The sequence below is a fragment of the Sorex fumeus genome, unplaced genomic scaffold (genome assembly GCF_029834395.1).
Source record: "Sorex fumeus unplaced genomic scaffold, SorFum_2.1 ptg000033l, whole genome shotgun sequence".
Taxonomy (NCBI): domain Eukaryota; kingdom Metazoa; phylum Chordata; class Mammalia; order Eulipotyphla; family Soricidae; genus Sorex; species Sorex fumeus.
In genome coordinates this window covers 8,029,591-8,048,058 of record NW_026606090.1, presented here as the reverse complement: position 1 = coordinate 8,048,058, position 18,468 = coordinate 8,029,591, and the positions used below count along the sequence as shown (strand labels likewise).

General features: G+C 46.7%; 1 protein-coding gene across 21 annotated transcripts in view; it reads left to right on the top strand.

Moving 5' to 3' along the window:
• Positions 1-18,468, top strand: part of ANK2 (ankyrin 2) — a 494,244-nt gene that overhangs the window by 219,143 nt on the left and 256,633 nt on the right. For 2 of the 21 annotated variants that reach the window (XM_056116845.1, XM_056116848.1), the window contains exon 1: positions 15,141-15,407. The exons of 17 other annotated variants lie outside the window; for them this stretch is intronic. In XM_056116845.1, the coding sequence (XP_055972820.1) occupies positions 15,279-15,407 (129 nt within the window). In that variant the 5' untranslated portion in view covers positions 15,141-15,278. Of the gene's footprint in view, positions 1-15,139; positions 15,408-18,468 lie in introns of those variants that run through there. 2 more of the 21 variants (XM_056116831.1, XM_056116836.1) reach the window with 2 other exon arrangements.

Genomic DNA, 18,468 nt, shown 5'->3' with positions numbered 1-18,468 from the left:
CCACAATATTTTGATCCTGTACAAAACACCCAATCATACTATATTTCTTAAGTGTGGGTAAGACCAGATCTAACATAATACACAATAATGTGCAGTTTGAGTCTGCAACAATAATTGGAGTTTTAAATTAATTATAATTATAGCTATATAGTCCAGAATGAGGTTAAAAGAAATCCTAAGCAGGGATTTGATAACTGGAATCTATAAGTATCTTCCTGTACCCTTTTTTACTGTCTTTGCTTGAATTTCTATTTTTACAAAGAACACAACCCTATTCCATCTTTTAATTTATAATCTGATTCGATTCTTCAGACTTAATGAGGTGCTGCATGACTTGGCAGAGACAATATTTCCTGTCTGTCCTGCAAAACAGAAAAAAAAGAGATTTACTGGACTAGAAAAAAATATACATATATATATAAGGTAAGGTAAAGGCCCTCCCGTTGATCGTCGATTTGCTCGAGCGGGCCCAGTAACGTCTCCATTGGAGACTTTGTTGTTACTGTGTCTGGCATATCAAATACTCTCGGTAGCTTGCCGGGCTCTCCGAGAGGGGCGGAGGAATCGAACTCAGGTCGGCCATGTTGGCTGCGTGCAAGGCAGACGCCGTACCCGCTGTGCTATCGCTCCGGTAAATATATATATTTACCGTGAGCATTAAGGAAAGGTTTTTCTTTGGGAAAATGAAAGGTTTTCGCAGAAATGTTAGCACAGACTTAAGCCAGCTAAATTTCATAGTTTGTATCCAGCAGGGGACTTCCCAACTCCATTGATTTCTATAAACACACATGACAACACATTTGTATCATTGTCTTCTTCTTCTTTTTTTCTTCCTTTCTTCTTTAACACTGGCCATTTAATACTGGCAGCAATTCCTTTTCTTAAAACCGGAGGTTTTCGATATGTCAAAGAATCTACCTGGCGCTGCAGAGCCGTTTGAGAGAGGAGCTAGGGCAAGCTCCAGCTCCAAATATTCCAAATCCTCCCCCACATTCAGCATCAGCTCTTCTTGCTGGAATTGTAAACATTTTTCCGTACTGTAAAAATCCTCCTGCTGACACTGCAGGGAAGGTCTCGAAGCAGAATGACATCTCAAATATTTCTCTCGTTGGCTTTTGAATCTAGTTGCAATGGTACTTTCTATTCTGTGCTTATAGATACCTTGTTTTGTTTGGGGGAGGGGATTCTATCTTACTGCGATCTAATGAGTGAGAAAGTCATATATTTGGATACATTTTCTTGTTTTAAAAAACATCTTTATTTATTTATTTATTTATTTATTTACTTATTTTGCTTTTTGGGTCACATCCAGCGATGCTCAGGGGTTCCTCCTGGCTTTGCACTCAGGAATTACTCCTGGCGGTGCTTGCAGGACCATATAGGATGCCAGGGATAGGATGCCAGGGATCAAACCTGAGTCGGCCACATGCAAGGCAAATGCCCTACCCGCTATACTATTGCTTCAGCCCCTGGATACATTTTCTTGTTGTTTTTTTTTCTGTTTTGGCTTTTGGGGCACACCTGGTGGTACTTGGGGACTACTCCTGGCTGACTGTTCGGGGCAGCTCCTGGTGTGCGAGGAATTAAACCCTCCATGCACAGCACATGCTTCCACACTTTGAGTCATCTCCCCAGCTCTATTCTGATAGATTTTCTTTATAGTATTTCTTTTTAAAAAGTATTTTGTTTTATTTTTCATGAAGGTGCCATGACTTACAAAGGAATTCATAAGTGTCAAGCGTACTGTGTTCCAGCCCCAGCCCCACCACAGTGCCAGCTCCCCTCTACCAGTGTCCCCAGGTTCCCCCGCTCTCTCCCACCCTGCCTTCTTGACTGGCACATGTTAAGTCACACATAGACACACACACAGAGGAATACTACGCAGCAGCAAGGAATGACAAGATATGCAATTTGCTGCAACTTGGATGGATCTGGAAGATACCATGTTAAGTGAAGTAAGTCAGAGAAGGACAAACACAGGCTTATCTTAACCTCACTTATCTGCGGTATTAAAAAATAACTGGATGGGGGAGATAATGAGAGAGTCATCCTCCTTACATGCTTTATTAAAGTGTTATCAAGACTTTATTAAATAATATTAATAAGTATGTAGCACTGTAGCACTGTCTTCCTGTTGTTCGTCAATATGCTTGAGCGGGCACCAGTAACCATTGTGAGACTTGTTGTTACTGTTTTTGGCATATCGAATATGTCACGGGTAGCTTGCCAGGTTTGCCATGTGGGCGGGATACTGTAGGTAGCTTGCCGGGCTCTCCGAGAGGGACAGAGCAATCGAACCCAGGTTGGCCGCGTGCAAGGCAAATGCCCTACCCACTGTGCTAATGCTCCAGCCCATTAATAAGTATAAACAATAATATTAACAAGTAGAAATAACATATATAAAATAACACACAATTAATACATAAATGTAGTAAGCAATACTTATTTTATAATACAAATATATTAAATGATACTTATTTTTATAATACTAAATTAATATTATTAATACTAAGGAATAAAGGTGGGGTAACCTCATCACCCTTGACTCCAGAATATAAGGAGGAGAAGGACATAGAGGGAAGGACCTCCAGGGGAGCAGCAAGAAGTGGGTGGGAAGTAAGGGGACTAAGGGCCCCGTGTCTCCGTGGTGGAGGGAGTATCTAGCTCAGTCTTCAAGCCTGCCCCCCCTGGCACTGCCCTCAGGAGTCCCAGCTGTGACAACCAAGCTTTGCTGTGTTTCTCAGGTTGCCAGACTAATAGGGCAGTTGACATTTACAATTTAGAGCCCAGGTTGCATTAAAAAAGACAGCCAGTCCCTGCCACCTCAGGCCCCCCCAGCCCACCACCACCCCATTGCTCAGGGTGCCACATTCTGGGGGAAGAATGCTGGAATCAGAACTGGAAGATCTTTGCAAAAACAACCAGGTTGTTGAGCTACTAGATGTTTCCAGCAGCAACATGTGTTAGAAGCTAATTTTTCTCAGATTCCTAACAAATATATTGATTTTTATTATATTGTTAATTTTTCATGGACTTATCATTGTCTTATATATTGTGGAATTTTAGGACCCGGATATTGCACGTGACTGGTTTACTGAGTTTCACCAGCAGGTGGCCCCCAGGCCCTCTGAGCAATTCTTGAGAAGCATCCCAACCCCCCCCCAGAATAAAAAGATGATTAAGGTGTAGAATCATAAACAATGGTACATATATACTTATTTTTTTTCTGTCTTTTACCAATGATTTGATGTAGGGCCACGGCCCTTTAGTGAAGGGGCCTGGGAGGTGACTCCGTGGTAAAGCGTGTATGTATCTTGTAGGTGTGAGTCCTGAGTTCAAACTCAGCTCTGCCAAATAACAACAGATGTTTTATTTGTGGTATTTCCACTGTGTGTTTTCCCTTGTTATTTTTTGAATTCCACAAATTATAAATATTGTCTCAGAGCTTTTTCTTGCAGTTTTGTGTCTTTTCACTGGAATCATAATTTAAAGATCCTTGCAAAAACAATCAGGTTGTTGAGTTACTAGATGTTTCCAGACCTTCTCCCTATACATATATGTTTGTTCTAACCACATACATAATTCAACAGCAACATGTGTTAGAGACTCATTTTTGTCAGATCCCTACAAAATATTATCACTTAATCACTTAACTTCCCGTTAGTCGTCGATTTGCTCGAGCGGGCGCCAGTAACGTCTCCATTTGTCCCTGTCGCGTGCTAGTGTAGCCCAATGGCATTTCTTCGCTCCGGGAACATGGAGGGCCTCAAACCGATCATTCATGACCTTGACAAAGAAGTCTGACCATCTGGTAGGTGGGCGGCCACGCGGTCTCTTGACATCCCGTGGAATCCAATCAGTAACAGCTCTAGTCCAACGGTCGTCTTTAAATCTCATTACGTGACCAGCCCATCTGATTTTCGACACCTTGGCAAATGAGACAGCGTCCCTGATCCTTGATCGTCGACGGATGTCAGAACTCCGGATTCGTTCTCTCATTTGAGTGAAACGTGATATTCCAAGCATAGCTCTTTCTATTCTTCTTTGGGAGACCTGAATGGCGTTCTCATCTTGTTTGCGTAGGGCCCAGGTCTCTGAGGCATATGTTAATGCAGGAAGAACAGTGGAATCAAAGAGATGTGCCCGGAGCCGGAGGTTCTTCGTCCTCTTAGCTATTTCTTCGACGTTCTTGAAGGCGTTCCAAGCCGCTCTCTTCCTCCTGCGCAGCTCGGGTGCCAGGTCATTTGTCATGTTGACCTCTCGACCTAGGTAGACATAGCTGTTGCATTCGGAGATGGTCGTTCCATTGAGAGCGAATGGGGCGTCAGGAACAAGGCTGTTTCTCATAAACATTGTCTTCGTAAGATTCAGCTGTAGTCCTACCTTTCCACACTCACGGTCAAAGTCGGCCAGCATTTGTGCCGCTTGGCTGATGTTTGGTGTTATTAAAACAATGTCATCAGCAAAGCGGAGGTGGTGTAGTTGCCGACCATCTATCTTCACTCCCATTCCTTCCCATTCCAGTCGTCGCATGATGTTCTCGAGGGTGGCACTGAAGAGTTTCAGTGAAATGGTATCACCCTGCCAAACCCCTCTCTTGACATCAACGATCACTTCTTTGTAGAATGGTGAGATCCTGGTAGTGAATCCGCAATACAGCTCACGGAGGATCCTGATGTATTGGGCTTGAATGCCCTGATTGGCTAGGGCTTCAATGACCGCTTCCGTCTCAACAGAATCAAAGGCCTTCTTTAAATCAATGAACGTTAAGCAGAGCGGCATCTTGAACTCCCGAGAAACCTCAATGAGCTTGGTTACCGTGTGGATATGGTCGATGGTGCTGAATCCTTTGCGGAACCCTGCTTGCTCGCATGGTTGTCCTTCATCTAGTGTTCTGCCAATCCTATTCAGGATGATTCGAGTGAACAGCTTGTAGATGACAGACAATAGGCAGATCGGGCGATAGTTGCCAATGTCATGGATGTCTCCCTTCTTGAACAGTAGTACTGTCCTGCTGGTTTTCCATTGGGACGGAACCTTGCATTCAGACAGGTAGCGAGTGAAGAGCCGAGCCAGTGTATTGATGAGTACTGACGGCAGGTTCTTCAGGTGTTCAGGTGTGACCTTGTCTGGGCCGGGTGCTGTTTGCTTCAAAATATTAAACAAAATATTAAACAAAATATTATATTATATTGTTAATTTTTCATTGATTTATCATTTTAAATATTGTGGAACTTCAGGACCTTGGTGCCACATTTCTGCATATATATGATTGTCACCCCTATCCCCTTCCCTTTCCCTTCGGAAGCTGCCATAGATTTTGCCCAATTTAGTAGTTAATTTTGTTATTTCTTGTCAGTTTTTTTTTGCTTTGATGATTCAAATGAATTATGATACGATCATAAGTAACTATTGAATTATTATCTTTCATTTCCTTAAATATTTCACTTAGCATAGTCACTTCAAGTTCCATCCTAATTGCAGAGACAGATGTTGGAACATTGAATGACTGAAACCCAATCTTGAACAACTTTGTGTACCTCACAGTGAGGTACACAACTTTGTGTACCTCACAGTGAGGTACCTCAATTAAAAAAAAAGTTCCATCCAAGTGTCCCCAAAGGCATGTTCTTAGTTTAGGGTATAATTTTTAATTATTATTATTATTGGCAGAGTAGAATCCCACAGTTTAGGTTCTTAGTTTAGGTTATAATTTTTAATTATTATTATTATTATTATTATTATTAATGCCAGAGTAGAATCCCACAGGTTATACACTATAGGTATTTGGGTTTGTGGGAGGGCATTTAGGTCAATCCCATGTCTGATTAAAATGAATAATGCTGCTGTGAACATAAAGGTTTAAGTATCCTTCTGAATTAGTGCCTCGTAAATGCTTGGAGTGAGAATGCTGTATCATCTGGGATTTCCACTTCATATATTTTTTAAATGGAATCTTCATAGTTTCTCACACAGACTGCACTAGTTTACATTCCCACCAACAGTGTAAGGAAAGAATTCTGTTTTCTTCACTTTCTCAACATTTTTTTGCACTCATAGTTCCCTGGATAAACCAAGAGTTGTTTTTATTCCAATGATCACTGTCACTGTCACTGTCTTCCTGTTGTTTATCGATTTGCTTGAGCGGGCCCAGTAACATTGTGAGACTTGTTACTGTGTTTGGCATATTGAATATGCATGAGTAGCTTGCCAGGCTTTGCCATGCAGGTGAGATACTCTCGGTAGCTTGCCGGGCTCTTCGAGAGGAGCGGAGGAATCGAACTCGGGTCGGCCGTGTTGGCCACGTGCAAGGCAAACACCCTACCCTCTGTGCTATCGCTCCAGCCCCATTCCATCATATCAATAACAAATACAATTTGAGTTGTATTTATATAAAGTTGATAATAAATATTCCTGAATCTTGGTAGGCATCTGCCTTTACTGAGGGGAGAAAAAAAGTAAACTTAGTCTGACTAGTTATAAGCTGAAACTTTTATTCATTGTCGAGAGGTTTGTATTCAGAATGATGGAGTGTTTCTAGAGGGTTTCTACTCTGTATCATTCAAGAAATGAGTGAGAAGAAAAATGAATTCATTTTCTCCGAAGACATGGGATTGAAAGTTCAATGTGTGATCAAACTAGAGGCAGGAAATGAATGCTCTAGAGATATTTTGAGTTTTGCACAATTAGTTGGTTTGAATATGACCTCAAGTTTTGACCTTATCATAAAAACTTTGGGCTTGGGATTGGAGCAATAGCACGGCTGGTAGGTGTTTGCCTTGCATGCAGCCAACCCAGGTTCAATTCCCAGCATTCCATATGGTCCCCCGAGCACCACCAGGCATAATTCCTGAGTGTGTAAGCCAGGAGTAACCCCTGTGCATCACTAGGTGTAACCCAAAAAGAAAGAAAAAAACAACTTTGGACTTGTGAAAATTATTATATTTTTTTCTTCAATTCTGTCTACTTTACTTCTTCAGTTTGGGTAACAGTTTGGAATTTTCATATGCTCAAGGATGCAATTCTCTAGGATTGAGTACATCATCAGGGACACCTCTTAAGAAAAGCATCATGTTCCTAAGCTCTGTGGCGTAGACTGTACTGCCTTTCACTGGATGTTTGTCTTATTCATTTACCTGCCATATATCATCTTCTGCTCTTTTACTTTAATTTTTTTAATATGGGGAGGACCAAATCTTGACGTGTTCTGCTTATATTTTCCTCAATGTGTTGTCTGCGGGCACCACAGGTGGCTCATGTGAAGTGGGAAGGAGAAAGATGGTCACTTTTTCCCCGATATGCCTCTGCCACCTGGGACTCAGGATTACTGGGTTCTTGTCTCACCTCGCAGAAAGGAATTTCAGGAGTAGACAAGCAGTGAAATTACCCAGTTTTTATTTGGCAGTTTTGAAGGGAAGGCGAGAAAGTGGGAGAGAGTGGGAGAGTAATGTGCTCAAGAGAGAATGCGGGCTTCTCCATGGGTGGAGAGAGCCCCTACACAAATCCCAGCATTAGACAGGAAAATATAAAAGTCCACATCTCAAGAGGGGAGATTGGGGCGCCACATGTGCTCAGCCATGGGGACACAAGCGGTACATGGGCTCAGGCAGCATATGCACGCCCTTCCTTTGTTCAAGGTGGCTATTGTAGGGTTTCTCCAACCTGCCCCAACATGGGAATTCTGCAGAGGTAAAAGTAGAAGTTGCTAAGGAGGTTACCAGGGATGTTGGGAGTGGTGATGGTCTTCTTTGAAATTCCTTTCCTGACCTTTTGTTTCTGGGGGAGTTTCTCTGTGTCTGTTGCTGTCTGTTGCTGTAGATAGGTGAGGGTCCTATCAGACCTTCATTCCTGTTTTTTCCTGTTTTCTGCAAGATTGGCTTTTGCCATTGCCTTGGGAGGGGGCCTACCCTTATCCTGCCTATATCAAATGTACTTGAGAGTTTCTGGTCAGATCTCAAGGTCTTTGATCCACTTTGAATTGACTCTTATGTAAGGTGTAAGGTTTGGATCCAGCTTTAATTTTTTATGCATAGTTATCCAGTTTTCCCAGGACCATTTGTTAGAGACAGTTTAATGTGTCCGTCAAGGTGACAGGTGAGGGCAGGGCAGAAGGGGCAGGGGCATGGCGGGGTTGTGGGTGGAAGGGAATATGGGAATCCTGGTGGAGGGAAGTTGCCCAATCCTGGTGTTGGGATTGGTGTTGAAGTATTATATGCCTAAAACTCAACTATAAATAACGTTGTAATTATTTACAAAGTTCTTTAATTAAATCAAAAAATGTTTTAAATGTAAGGAGGCGGGAGACTTTTCCTCATTTCTCAGGGGGCCATTCCTGGAGATTCTGGGCGCCAGGCAGGCTGGATGGATAGTTGAATGTGGTGTGGATCTTGAGGGGTGGGGGCCTCCAGGTTACCCCAGAAGCATTATCTGCTATTCTGCATAGTGGTATAGCTTGGTGGAAGGGGGCAAGGAACAATGTACTGAAATCTTCCGGCTTCACTTCTCAGTTGAGTGGTAGAACTTTGTGGAGCGGGGGTGACTTTTCACTTCCTCATTCCTTTGGTGTCCACTGTGCCTTATCATTGCTCTGGCCTTTGGGTTTGTTCTCTGTTCTGTTGTGGCAGCTTGCCCCTTGACATTGTGTACAGGAGAGCCACTAGATTTGGATAATTATTGATGCAGCTAACTCGAGGTCAGGGATGCGGAGAACTCCTTCCGGGAGAGACACATTTCTTCCTAGGGACTTGGTGATCCCAAGGAAATTGGGGACCATTTCAAGCAAGTTTGAGGCTTAGATCTTCTTGAACCTTCTGACAATAAATCATGGCTTTCGATCTGTGGGAGCACTGCTTTAAATTTGTTTTTATTTTTACCCTTAGCCTAGTACTACAGCTGTTTTTCCTTTTGAGGTCTTGGTTTTCGGGGTCCCCACCACCTACACACTCCCTTGTAAGACAGTGACTTCTGACTTTTGCCCTCTTGCTCAGAAAGCTTGCAAAATGAAGGTTCAGGGAGATGCATGCAGGAAACAACAACAGTTTCTCTGCCCCTTTTTGTCTTTTCCCCCTTTTTCTTCTGCCTAGAACCACCACCTTACTCTGTCAGCTCTTTGCTGCTTTTAAGCAGTTATTTTTATTTGATTTTATCCAGCATTCTGGTTGGCTTCCGTGGGGGCTGAATGATTAGGAATCCTATTTCCTGGGAACTTTGTCCTTGTAGGTACTTGGTCTTGGGGGATGGGTTTGATTTACAAGTAAAAGGAGTACCTGGTCACAAATAGGCTGGACTTAAGCCTCACCACTGTAAAGGTGGTTTCTGAATAAGCTTTGATTTACTATTGTACTTTGGTTTCCATATTTATGGGTTCTGACTTTGAAGGGGTGGGAATTAAGTGCGGGTTGCACTTAAGGCAAGAAACAGCGAATGCCCAGTTACAGAAAATATTGGCAGACCAATTAAAGGAGGGTTGCAAAAAACAAAAACAAAAACAAAACTTATGTCTGTTGTTGAAAAAAATTAATATCAAGTTGTGGTAGCTCTTTCTATACCAATGAGAGGAGAAAGACAATGAAATGTGGTGACATCTGGAAGCTGTAGTAATCCTGAGTTTACACCTTCAGAAAGGTGACTATCTACGTTAGAGGCAGGTAGTGACCTCCCTCCGCTTCTCCATCCTTGGAAGGGAGTGACACTGAGGGTGTTGGGGAGTTGGGATCCTGTCAGGGGTCAGGGAGCAAAGTGGGGTTGATTTCCTTCTCTCCATGTTCTCTCTCTCTCCAACCCTTGGACTTTTTAGACTAACCAAAACTTCTTCCAGATAACTCTTAGCCACACAAAGTCGGGGATCTCCCATTAGTGGCAAACTCCGCTTCAGTCATTTTATGCCTTTTGCACAGACTTTTTATTTTTTTAATTTATTTTTATTTTATTTATTTTTTTTATTAGTGAAACACCATGAGGTACAGTTGTAGATTTACAATTTTTTGTGCTTGGATCTCGGTCATACCACAATCAAATACCCATCCCTCCACCAGTGCCCATTTTCCACCACCAGGATAAGATCCCTCCCCCCCATCCCCCCATCCCCCCTGCCACTGTGGCAGGGCAATCCCCTGTGTTCTCTCTCTCCTTTTGGGTGTTGTGATCAGCAAAAGAGGCATTGAGTGGTAAACATGTTCAGTCCAGTCTACTTTCAACCTGCATCTCCCCTCCTGGGAGGATCCTCCAAACACCCTCCACTTGGTGTTGCCCTTTCTATCTGAATTGTCCTTTCCCCTAGAATACCTGGCTGGCCTCTAAGTTATGGAGTAATTCTCCTGGTTGCACAGACTTTTGGGCTTCACTTTCAGGTAAAACAAACAGGGGGTGGACAGTGAAGTCAGTGCTGAATTTCCATGCCTGCTGACGGTCTCAGAACAGACGGGCAGTCTTGAGTGTGGCTCAATGCCATCAAGCTTGGGGAGAAACTGAACTCTTGGCTCCTCGCTCAAGTGAGCACGACCCCTAGTCCTTTATTTTTTCCCGGGCTCAGTGATGCTTGGATGGTGCGTGTGGTCCATCTGCCACTTTCCCATTACCCCACACCCCGTTTGTGGTGGAGCGCCAATAGAGGCCAAGTGACCGTATTGCTGCATCTCCTGGGCGCGGCCAGGGCAGAGGAGGCATTGGGTTGCATGTGGCCAGCTCAGTTGTTATCGAGCGATGCCCCGAGCCACTGATGCCTGCTGTCTGCAGAGAATTTTCTCTGGATTCTGATCAATGGGCTGCTGGACCCCGAGGACAGCTGGTGGCCATTTCTCTCTCCGTTTCTCTGTGAAGGACAGTCTCTCGGGGCTGATCGTTAAGTTGGGACATCCAGGATGGGCAGTGCCTTTTCTGCGCCGAAGGCCAACACACGCGTCTCCCATTGACGGCGGAGGGCAGCAGGAGGGCAGGACAGAGCCAGGGTTCTGCGCGTGCTGGTTTTCTGATGGGGTACCTGCTCGGATGTGGTCCACGCATCACTTAGATGGCCGGGAGCTCCTGGAAACTGGTGCCCTGTTTGCGCAGAGGGCAGCTGGTGAGTGTGGGCTGCGCTCTTCCCTCCAAAAACGGTCACTAACTGCCTCCCACTCCCAGCCCTCTTACTCCACCCCCTAGTTTTAACAGAAATCCTAGGAGCATCTGATTAGCAGAAGTGACAATTGTAGAAAACCCTTTGCCTGCTCGGCTTGCTGGGGGCAAAATTGGTTGGAGAGAAATGGGGTCAGCCCAAAGGAGGAAGGTCCAGGCTGTCTGATGTGCCCAGAGAGTGCCTGGCCATGCCCCCTGGCTTTTGTGGGAGCGACCTGTCCAGTCCCATGGGGAGGAGACGTAGGAAGAACCAGGCGCTCAGCTCGGACTGGTGGCAGTCTGTTTCCATTTAAAATATTCGCCCCTGCTGCCTGGGATTCCTGTTTGGGGCCTGGAGGGCCAGAGTGTTGCCCTTCCGCAAGAGGCTGAATGCCCAGCGCTGGTTCTCACGCGTGCAAGGCAGGTGTGTTGGCCGTGGACACATCTCTCCACACAGCTCTTTAGAACAGGCCACTTCTCACGTTACTTCACTTTCTTGCTGATTAGTCTAGGATTCTGTTTACAAGTCCAGGATTAGGATAGGAAGTACAAGTTTCCCTTTAAAATGGGGAAAGTTTGTGTGCCTGTGTTGGAGGGGGCCTCGTGGGACACCTCAGCTGTCCTCTGGTGCACTGCTGTGCACGGCAACTTGGCTTATCTGGGCCCCTGCCCCCCTTTATCAGAAATGGAAGCAAAGACAAGCAGGGATTTTTTTTTAAGTTTCAGCAGCCGCAGGGCTTCGTGAAATATTGATGTCAAACTCACAATGGATGCTGTGCTTTTTCTTCCTGAGGTAAAGCGACAAAAGTCTCTCTTTCTCTTTCTCTCTCCCTCCTTCTCTCACTCTCTCTCTCTCTCACTCTCACTCTCTTTCTCTCTCTGCTTATAAAACAAAACGAGAGCATCTTGGGAACCAAGAATCTTAATCTTCCAAACAACTCTTTGCAAGATACCAGGGTTCAAGGTCTGAGTTTCCTGCTCGATTTCCTAGGCAGGTCTGTGGATTGAAGCGAAGGTGATTTTGACAAGAGGAGCTGTCCACTCTTAGTCCTTGCGATCTGCCTGGTGTGAAAACTACAGTGTCTGGTGGACAGAGAACCCCAGAGGAAGCTTAGCTACCTTTGCTGAGGCTCTCAGAATTGAGCACAAAGGACACCCCCAAATCCAGTGACTCTTGCTTGGTTGTAAACATATTTTTAGCATATTTGGAAGCACAGAGGCTGGCAGATGGTACCAGGAACACCCTGTGTGCTTATCCCGCTGCTGCCCGGAGCCCCTTCCTGCCAGGGAGGCTCTCGCTCCATCACCACAGATCAATCCCAAGTGTCTCTGGGGGGAAACCGAGTCTCCTACATCCAGGGGAAGGTGGTGACCTGGTGGGTTCAACCCTCTTAGCATCCTTGTTAAGCCTCCTTGTCAGTGTGGGCTTCTGGGTAATTAAGTACCAGGGTTTTCAGAGATCAGAGACCATATGAGCAGAATATTATTTAATTTTTTTGGTTTGGGAGCCAAACCTGGCAGTGCTCAGGGATGACTCCTGGCAGGGCTCTGGGGACCATCCATGGTGCCAGAGATGAAACCAGGTCAGCCGTGTGCCAGGCAAGTGCCTGAACACTGTGCTCTTCCCCGCCCACATCTGGATCTTCTCCAGAGACGAGTTCCAGGTGGTTCAGACCAGAGCGGATCTGGTTCTTCATGCCTGAGAAGCAAATGGGATGGGCTGGGCATGGACTGGCCCTCCAGGACCCTAACTCAGGGCTGGCACGGCCCTACTGATGACCCTGGCACAAAGGAATTCAGTTTCAGGGCTGGGTTCTTTGTAAGACTAGGGAACAGACTCATTCGTAGGTGAAATGTTTTATTGATTTTATGAATCTGAACTACTTTTGGCTTAGTTTGGGTAGAAGAAGAAGAAGAGTTGTGATATGGTATTTTCAGGCTAGATGTGTAGAAACCTCTTACATCCAGAAAATTAGGTTTTTCTCTTTGGGAAGAGTGTCTGTCCTCAGGGTGCACAGGACTTGTGACTTCCCTTGCTTTGTTGATCAAGGAAGCTGGCCATAAAGGCAAAGTGCGCCAAACAGATGTTTATTTATTTATTTATTTATTTATTTTGCTTTTTGGGTCACACCCGGCGATGCACAGGGGTTGCTCCTCACTCTGCTCTTAGGAATTACTCCTGGACGGTGCTCAGGGGACCATATGGGATGCAGGGAATCAAACTCGGGTTGGCCACGTACAAGGCAAATGCCCTACCAACTGTCCTATTGCCCCAGCTGCCCAAACAGATGTCATTTCCTCCCTTCCCTTATCCCCATGCTTGCTGATGTTGTGATGATGGGTCTCATGGCATTTTGGAGGGGGCTGGACACTTCAGCATGGTGCTGGGTTGAGCGTCCTCTAGGATTACAGGGACTAGCTATAGTGCTGGAAAGCTCTCTGCAGGCCGTGCTCCTGACCTTCCCACACTGCCAAACATCTCCCTGTGGGGTTCTCCTGAAGTGGGCGGGTCTAGTTGTGGAGCTTGCCTACCCTGGCTGTGAGTTCCAGACCGCAGAGCTGTAGGGACTGTGCTTGGCATGCGGGAGCCTTGCTGGGGATTGATTGAGTTTGTGCCTCTCATGCTTGCAAGGCAGGAACGGTTAGCCACAGAAGCATTCCTCTGCAAACACATCTTCTTATGAGATCAATTTAAATGTTGTTTCGCTTATTATTATAGGATACTTTTTACTGGGTGTTGTTTACATGTTAGAGATTATCATAGTAATCAAGTTTCATTTTAAAATGGGGAAATGTGCGTGTGTGTGCGCGCGCGCGCATTGGAAGGGGATTTCCATAATCCACCATCTAGAACAGAGAGTAATCGCTTGCTCTTCAGAACAGAGTATAATTAAAAAAAAAAAAAAGAGCCGGCCAGCATGAGAGATAGCACAGGTCTTAAAACGCTTGCCTTGGTGGCCGCTGACCTGGGTTCCATCCCCAGCACCCCATATGGACCTCTGAGCCTGCCAGGAGTGATCCCAGAGCGGTAGAAGCACTGAGCACCGCTGGGTGTGGCCTAAAAACAAAAAGGGAAATGAATGCCATCCTCGTGACTCTCGCCAAAACTGCAGCAGAATTCTGAATATGTGGCTTAAACGTGCTGAAGTAGGAGAGAGAATTCCCTGCTCTGTAGTGAGCAGAATTTTTTACTTTAAATCCCATCTCCCTTTTTTGGGGAAGCACCCAGAAACACCACCAAATATTCCTGCTTGCTCACTTGCCTCACTTCTTCACATTCCTTGGGCCTCCGGAATTCCAATCTGCGGCAGAGAGATGGAGAGAGGGGCTTCCGGATATGCGGATATGCCAGCTCACCCCCTTGGGGCCTTAGAGCTCTTCCTCTTTCTGGGGTGTGTGTGTGGGGGGGGGTATCACCTGGCTGCACCCAGGACGCTGCTGCAGCTCCTGGACAGCTCCTCTCCGCGGCCGCGGCTGTGCGTGTGCGTGCATGTGTGTGTGCGTGTGTGTGTGTGAGGTAGTGCGTGTCCGTGTGTGTGCGTGTGCGTGTGTGTGCGCGCGCGCAAACGGGCGCGCGAGGGGTCCAGACGGTTCCCCGCCCTTCCCCGCTGCTCCCCCGCATCCCCGGCCCTAGGCTCCTTCCTGAGCCCGGGAGGAGCGCGGGGCCTGCCGGGCTGCAGGAGTCCGCGCCGTGTGCTGCAGCCGCGCGTCGGTAGCCAGGGCAGCGGCGCGGCCGGAGACTGCAGCATTTTCTCCGCCCGCATCGAGGTGTGGTTGCGGGCGCGGGCGGCCACCCGCCCCCAAGCCGCAGCGGCGCCGCCTCCCGCCGGCCGGGCCCCGACCGTCTGCAGGGGTGCCCCCCGCCCGGTGCCCCTGGGCGTGTGCTGCAGGGCTCCGGGGGTCGCGGCGTCGGGGCGTCGGGACCCCGCACACCTGTCCGTGCTCGCGCGGATGCGCAGGTGTGCCGGGCCCGGAGGGCGCGGGGCGCTGCAGAAGACGTAGCTGTGGGCCTAGCAGGGGGTTCCGTGGGGGCGCCCACCCCCCTCCCCGGGCCGTGCCGGGCTGCGTGCGTGCCGGGGGAGGGCGCGAGGGGACCCGGCGCCGCTCGGGAGCGTCTGGATCGCTGCTGGCCACTGGGGTGCTGACCGCGCCAGTCCCGTCGCCGCTGCCACCGTCCGCCCGGCACCATGGCTCACGCAGCCGCTTCTATTAAAAAAGTTCGGGAGGCCGATCTGGATGAAAAGGAGAAAAACCTGGAGAGGGAGCGAAAAAAACAACGGAAAATCCCCAGGGAGAGGATGGAACGGAAAAGAAAGGTACGAGGCGCTTCTGCCCCGGCGCGTCCCCCCACCCCCCCACCCTCCCTCGCCCGCTGCAGCCCCTGCACCAGTTCCCGGCTCGGCGTGCAGCCCCGAGCTCCGAAAATTTTGCTGCATTGGGAGGAGAGATGCCTGAGCAGGGAAATTTCCTTTTGCTTAAAGCCTGAAGGGGGGAATAAAAAAAGGGAAAAAGGTGGGGTGGGTGTGGGGGTAGGGGGAAGCCGCCACTCCCTTCTGTTTTTCTCCATTATCTTGATTCAGTTCCACACCCAGGTATTTTATTCTCCTCCAAGTGACTCTGAGCACTTGTCAGACAAGAAGGAAGGGGCTGATTAATGCTCAAGTATTTCCTTCTGCCTTGCTTCTCTTCATCATTGCACCTTCTCCTGGACTATATATATATATATATATATATATATATATATATATATATATATATTTGGTGGAGATCTCTGGTTAAGAATAAATCTAAATCGCAGGTTTTACTTACTCTTTCTCCCCCCCACCCTGGTTTTTTTTGACGGTTGAGATGGTTCTGTGTGAAACTGCATCGAGAATAGTGGTGCAATCATCAGTGTCTGGGCATTTAAACATTTACTTAAAAAAAAATCAGTTGATATGTTGGTTGCCAGCATTCATCTTCCCCCCCCCGCCATGATATTTGACAAAACTGTAATTTCACGAAGTAGAATATGAAGAATCCCGATTTCAGGACTGAAACAGGGATTCAAGCCTGATAGAAAACTAATGGCTAGCATTAAAATCATAATTTTTTTTCTGACTCTAGTTGCTAAATAATTTTTGAAAAATTATCCCGAGTGGGGGAAGACTGTGTTGATTTCCTTTACATTAAGCCCTAGAATTGTCATATCTTTCAAAATGTTTTCCCCTTTAATAGAAATAATCAGTGACAACTTGAGGGAGTTAGGCTATCCATGAAGCCAAGTGAGCTAGTTCTAGAAGGAAAGAGAGTGTCAGTAAGTCCTTTAATTAACAAAGTAGGTCACTGAATAATTTTCGATGATAAATGGCATATTACAGGAGCAGGGTGTTAAAAATAGTGGTTTGTACACAAGCTGCTGCTAAACATAGCTCAGGCTTTAGGGGTGTGCCAGGGATCGTGAGCCCCAAACCCTGTATGCTCAAGGCCTTTCTCTTTTCCTTCACTGTGGAAGTTTTTCCCTGGCCGTGGGATGTGGTGGGGTGGTATCTTGGCCTCCTTTATGGAAAAGACCTTGGAGAATCCACCTGAAGCTGAGCTTGGTCTCCAGAGGGTTCACGGCATTTTGGTTCTACAACTCCGCACAGTCCCAGTTCTACCAAATGATTGTGGTTAGTCAACACTAATCAAAAAAATTAGTGGCCGACGGTGTTTTCCCTTCTGGGGAGAACTTTCAGTACTTCCTATCTGCCCCTTAATAGTTTAATAATGTGCAAGGGTGCATTAGGCTTATTCATGAAACCCAAAGTGTTCCTGGCCATCTGGGTGGAAGTTAGCCTTATCTTTGACAGCTACTGCAGTTTCTGTGTTCTCGATCTTTCCGTGAGCCATTGCTACACCCAATCATGACCCTGCGAGTTGATCTGTTGGGTCTTCATTTCTCCAAATCACAGGCTGTTGTTCCTAGGCCAGTGGTGCTTATTCAGCACCTGGTTGTGGTCTTGGAACCTCACTCAGCTCCAGTCCTCAGCGACACCCAGGAAGCCTTCGGGTCTCCCTCTGGCTTGTTCCCATATCCAGATTGATTTTCCCCTCTTTTCTATATCATCACAAAACACTGTGTGGTTAAATAGAAAAGCACCAGGAGTTGCAGAGAATCTCCGTGGCTGCGTTGCTGCAGTGCTTGGGTTGATGGACACAAGCCTTGGTGAATTCCTGTCTTGTCATGGGCCCTCTGGCCTTCACATTTAGATAGTGTCCTTAGAATTGAGCCAGAGGAAACTGGGTGAATTATGCACAGCTCCTCCTCCTCCTCCTCCTTTTCCTCCTCCTCCTCCTCCTCCTCCTCCTCCTCCTCTTCCTTCTCCTCTTCCTTCTCTTCCTTCTCTCCAACCTCTTCTTCCTCCTCCTCTTCCTCCTCTCCTTCCTCCTCCACCTCCTCATCCTCATTCTCCTCTTCCTTGTTCTCCTCCTCCTCCTCCTCATCTTCCTTTTCTCTTCCTTCTCCTTCCCTTCTTCTCCCCCACCATACATGTCTGTTGGTCCTTCACTCTGATCTCTTATGGCTGCTTTTGCCCACTCTAGATATCGTGGCTCAGCTAAGCCTCGCTGAAAGATCGCCTTGTTCTATTGGTTTGTTTTGAGCTAATGAGATCTGTTTTCTAGAGATGCCTTCCCAGCCCTCATCCCTCCCCTTCCACCCTACGCGCCACCCCCCCCCCCCCGCCATAGCCTCAAAATCCCTTTACCCAGATCTAATATTTGGTTTATGGAAGACAATTTTACTTTGCGATTATTTGTACAGGTATATAATCATTTTTAGAGGTTGAAGAAAAAATGAGGAAAAAGTAGTTGCCTATTAGCTCTCTGAATTACCTTCTCCAGAAACTAAATCTAGAAATGTGTGTGTGTGTGTGATTTACTTGGAGATGTCACTTTATAACATAAAGAACTATGTGCTGAGTGGAGGGATGTGCTCAAATGATGAAACGCCTCGGTTGGATGTGTGTGGCTCTGGGTTCAGTTCCTTTCACTGCTAGAAGAAGCCTTGGGGCCACCCTGCAACCCTACTCCGCCCCCCCCCCCCAGCATCATGGGTGTGGCCCCCTCAGTAACTAACAAAAAACATATAGTTAGCAGGAAAAACAAACTATCACTGCAACAAAACAGCCCTGCTCACAATGCTCTCATTTTCTATACAATTATAAAGGATATTAAAGTAAAGTAAAGTAAAGGCCCTCCCGTTGATCATCGATTTGCTCGAGCGGGCCCAGTAACGTCTCCATTGGAGATTTTGTTGTTACTGTGTTTGGCATATCGAATACGTCACGGGGAGCTTGCCAGGCTCTGCCGTGCAGGCGAGATACTCTCGGTAGCTTGCCGGGCTCTCCGAGAGGG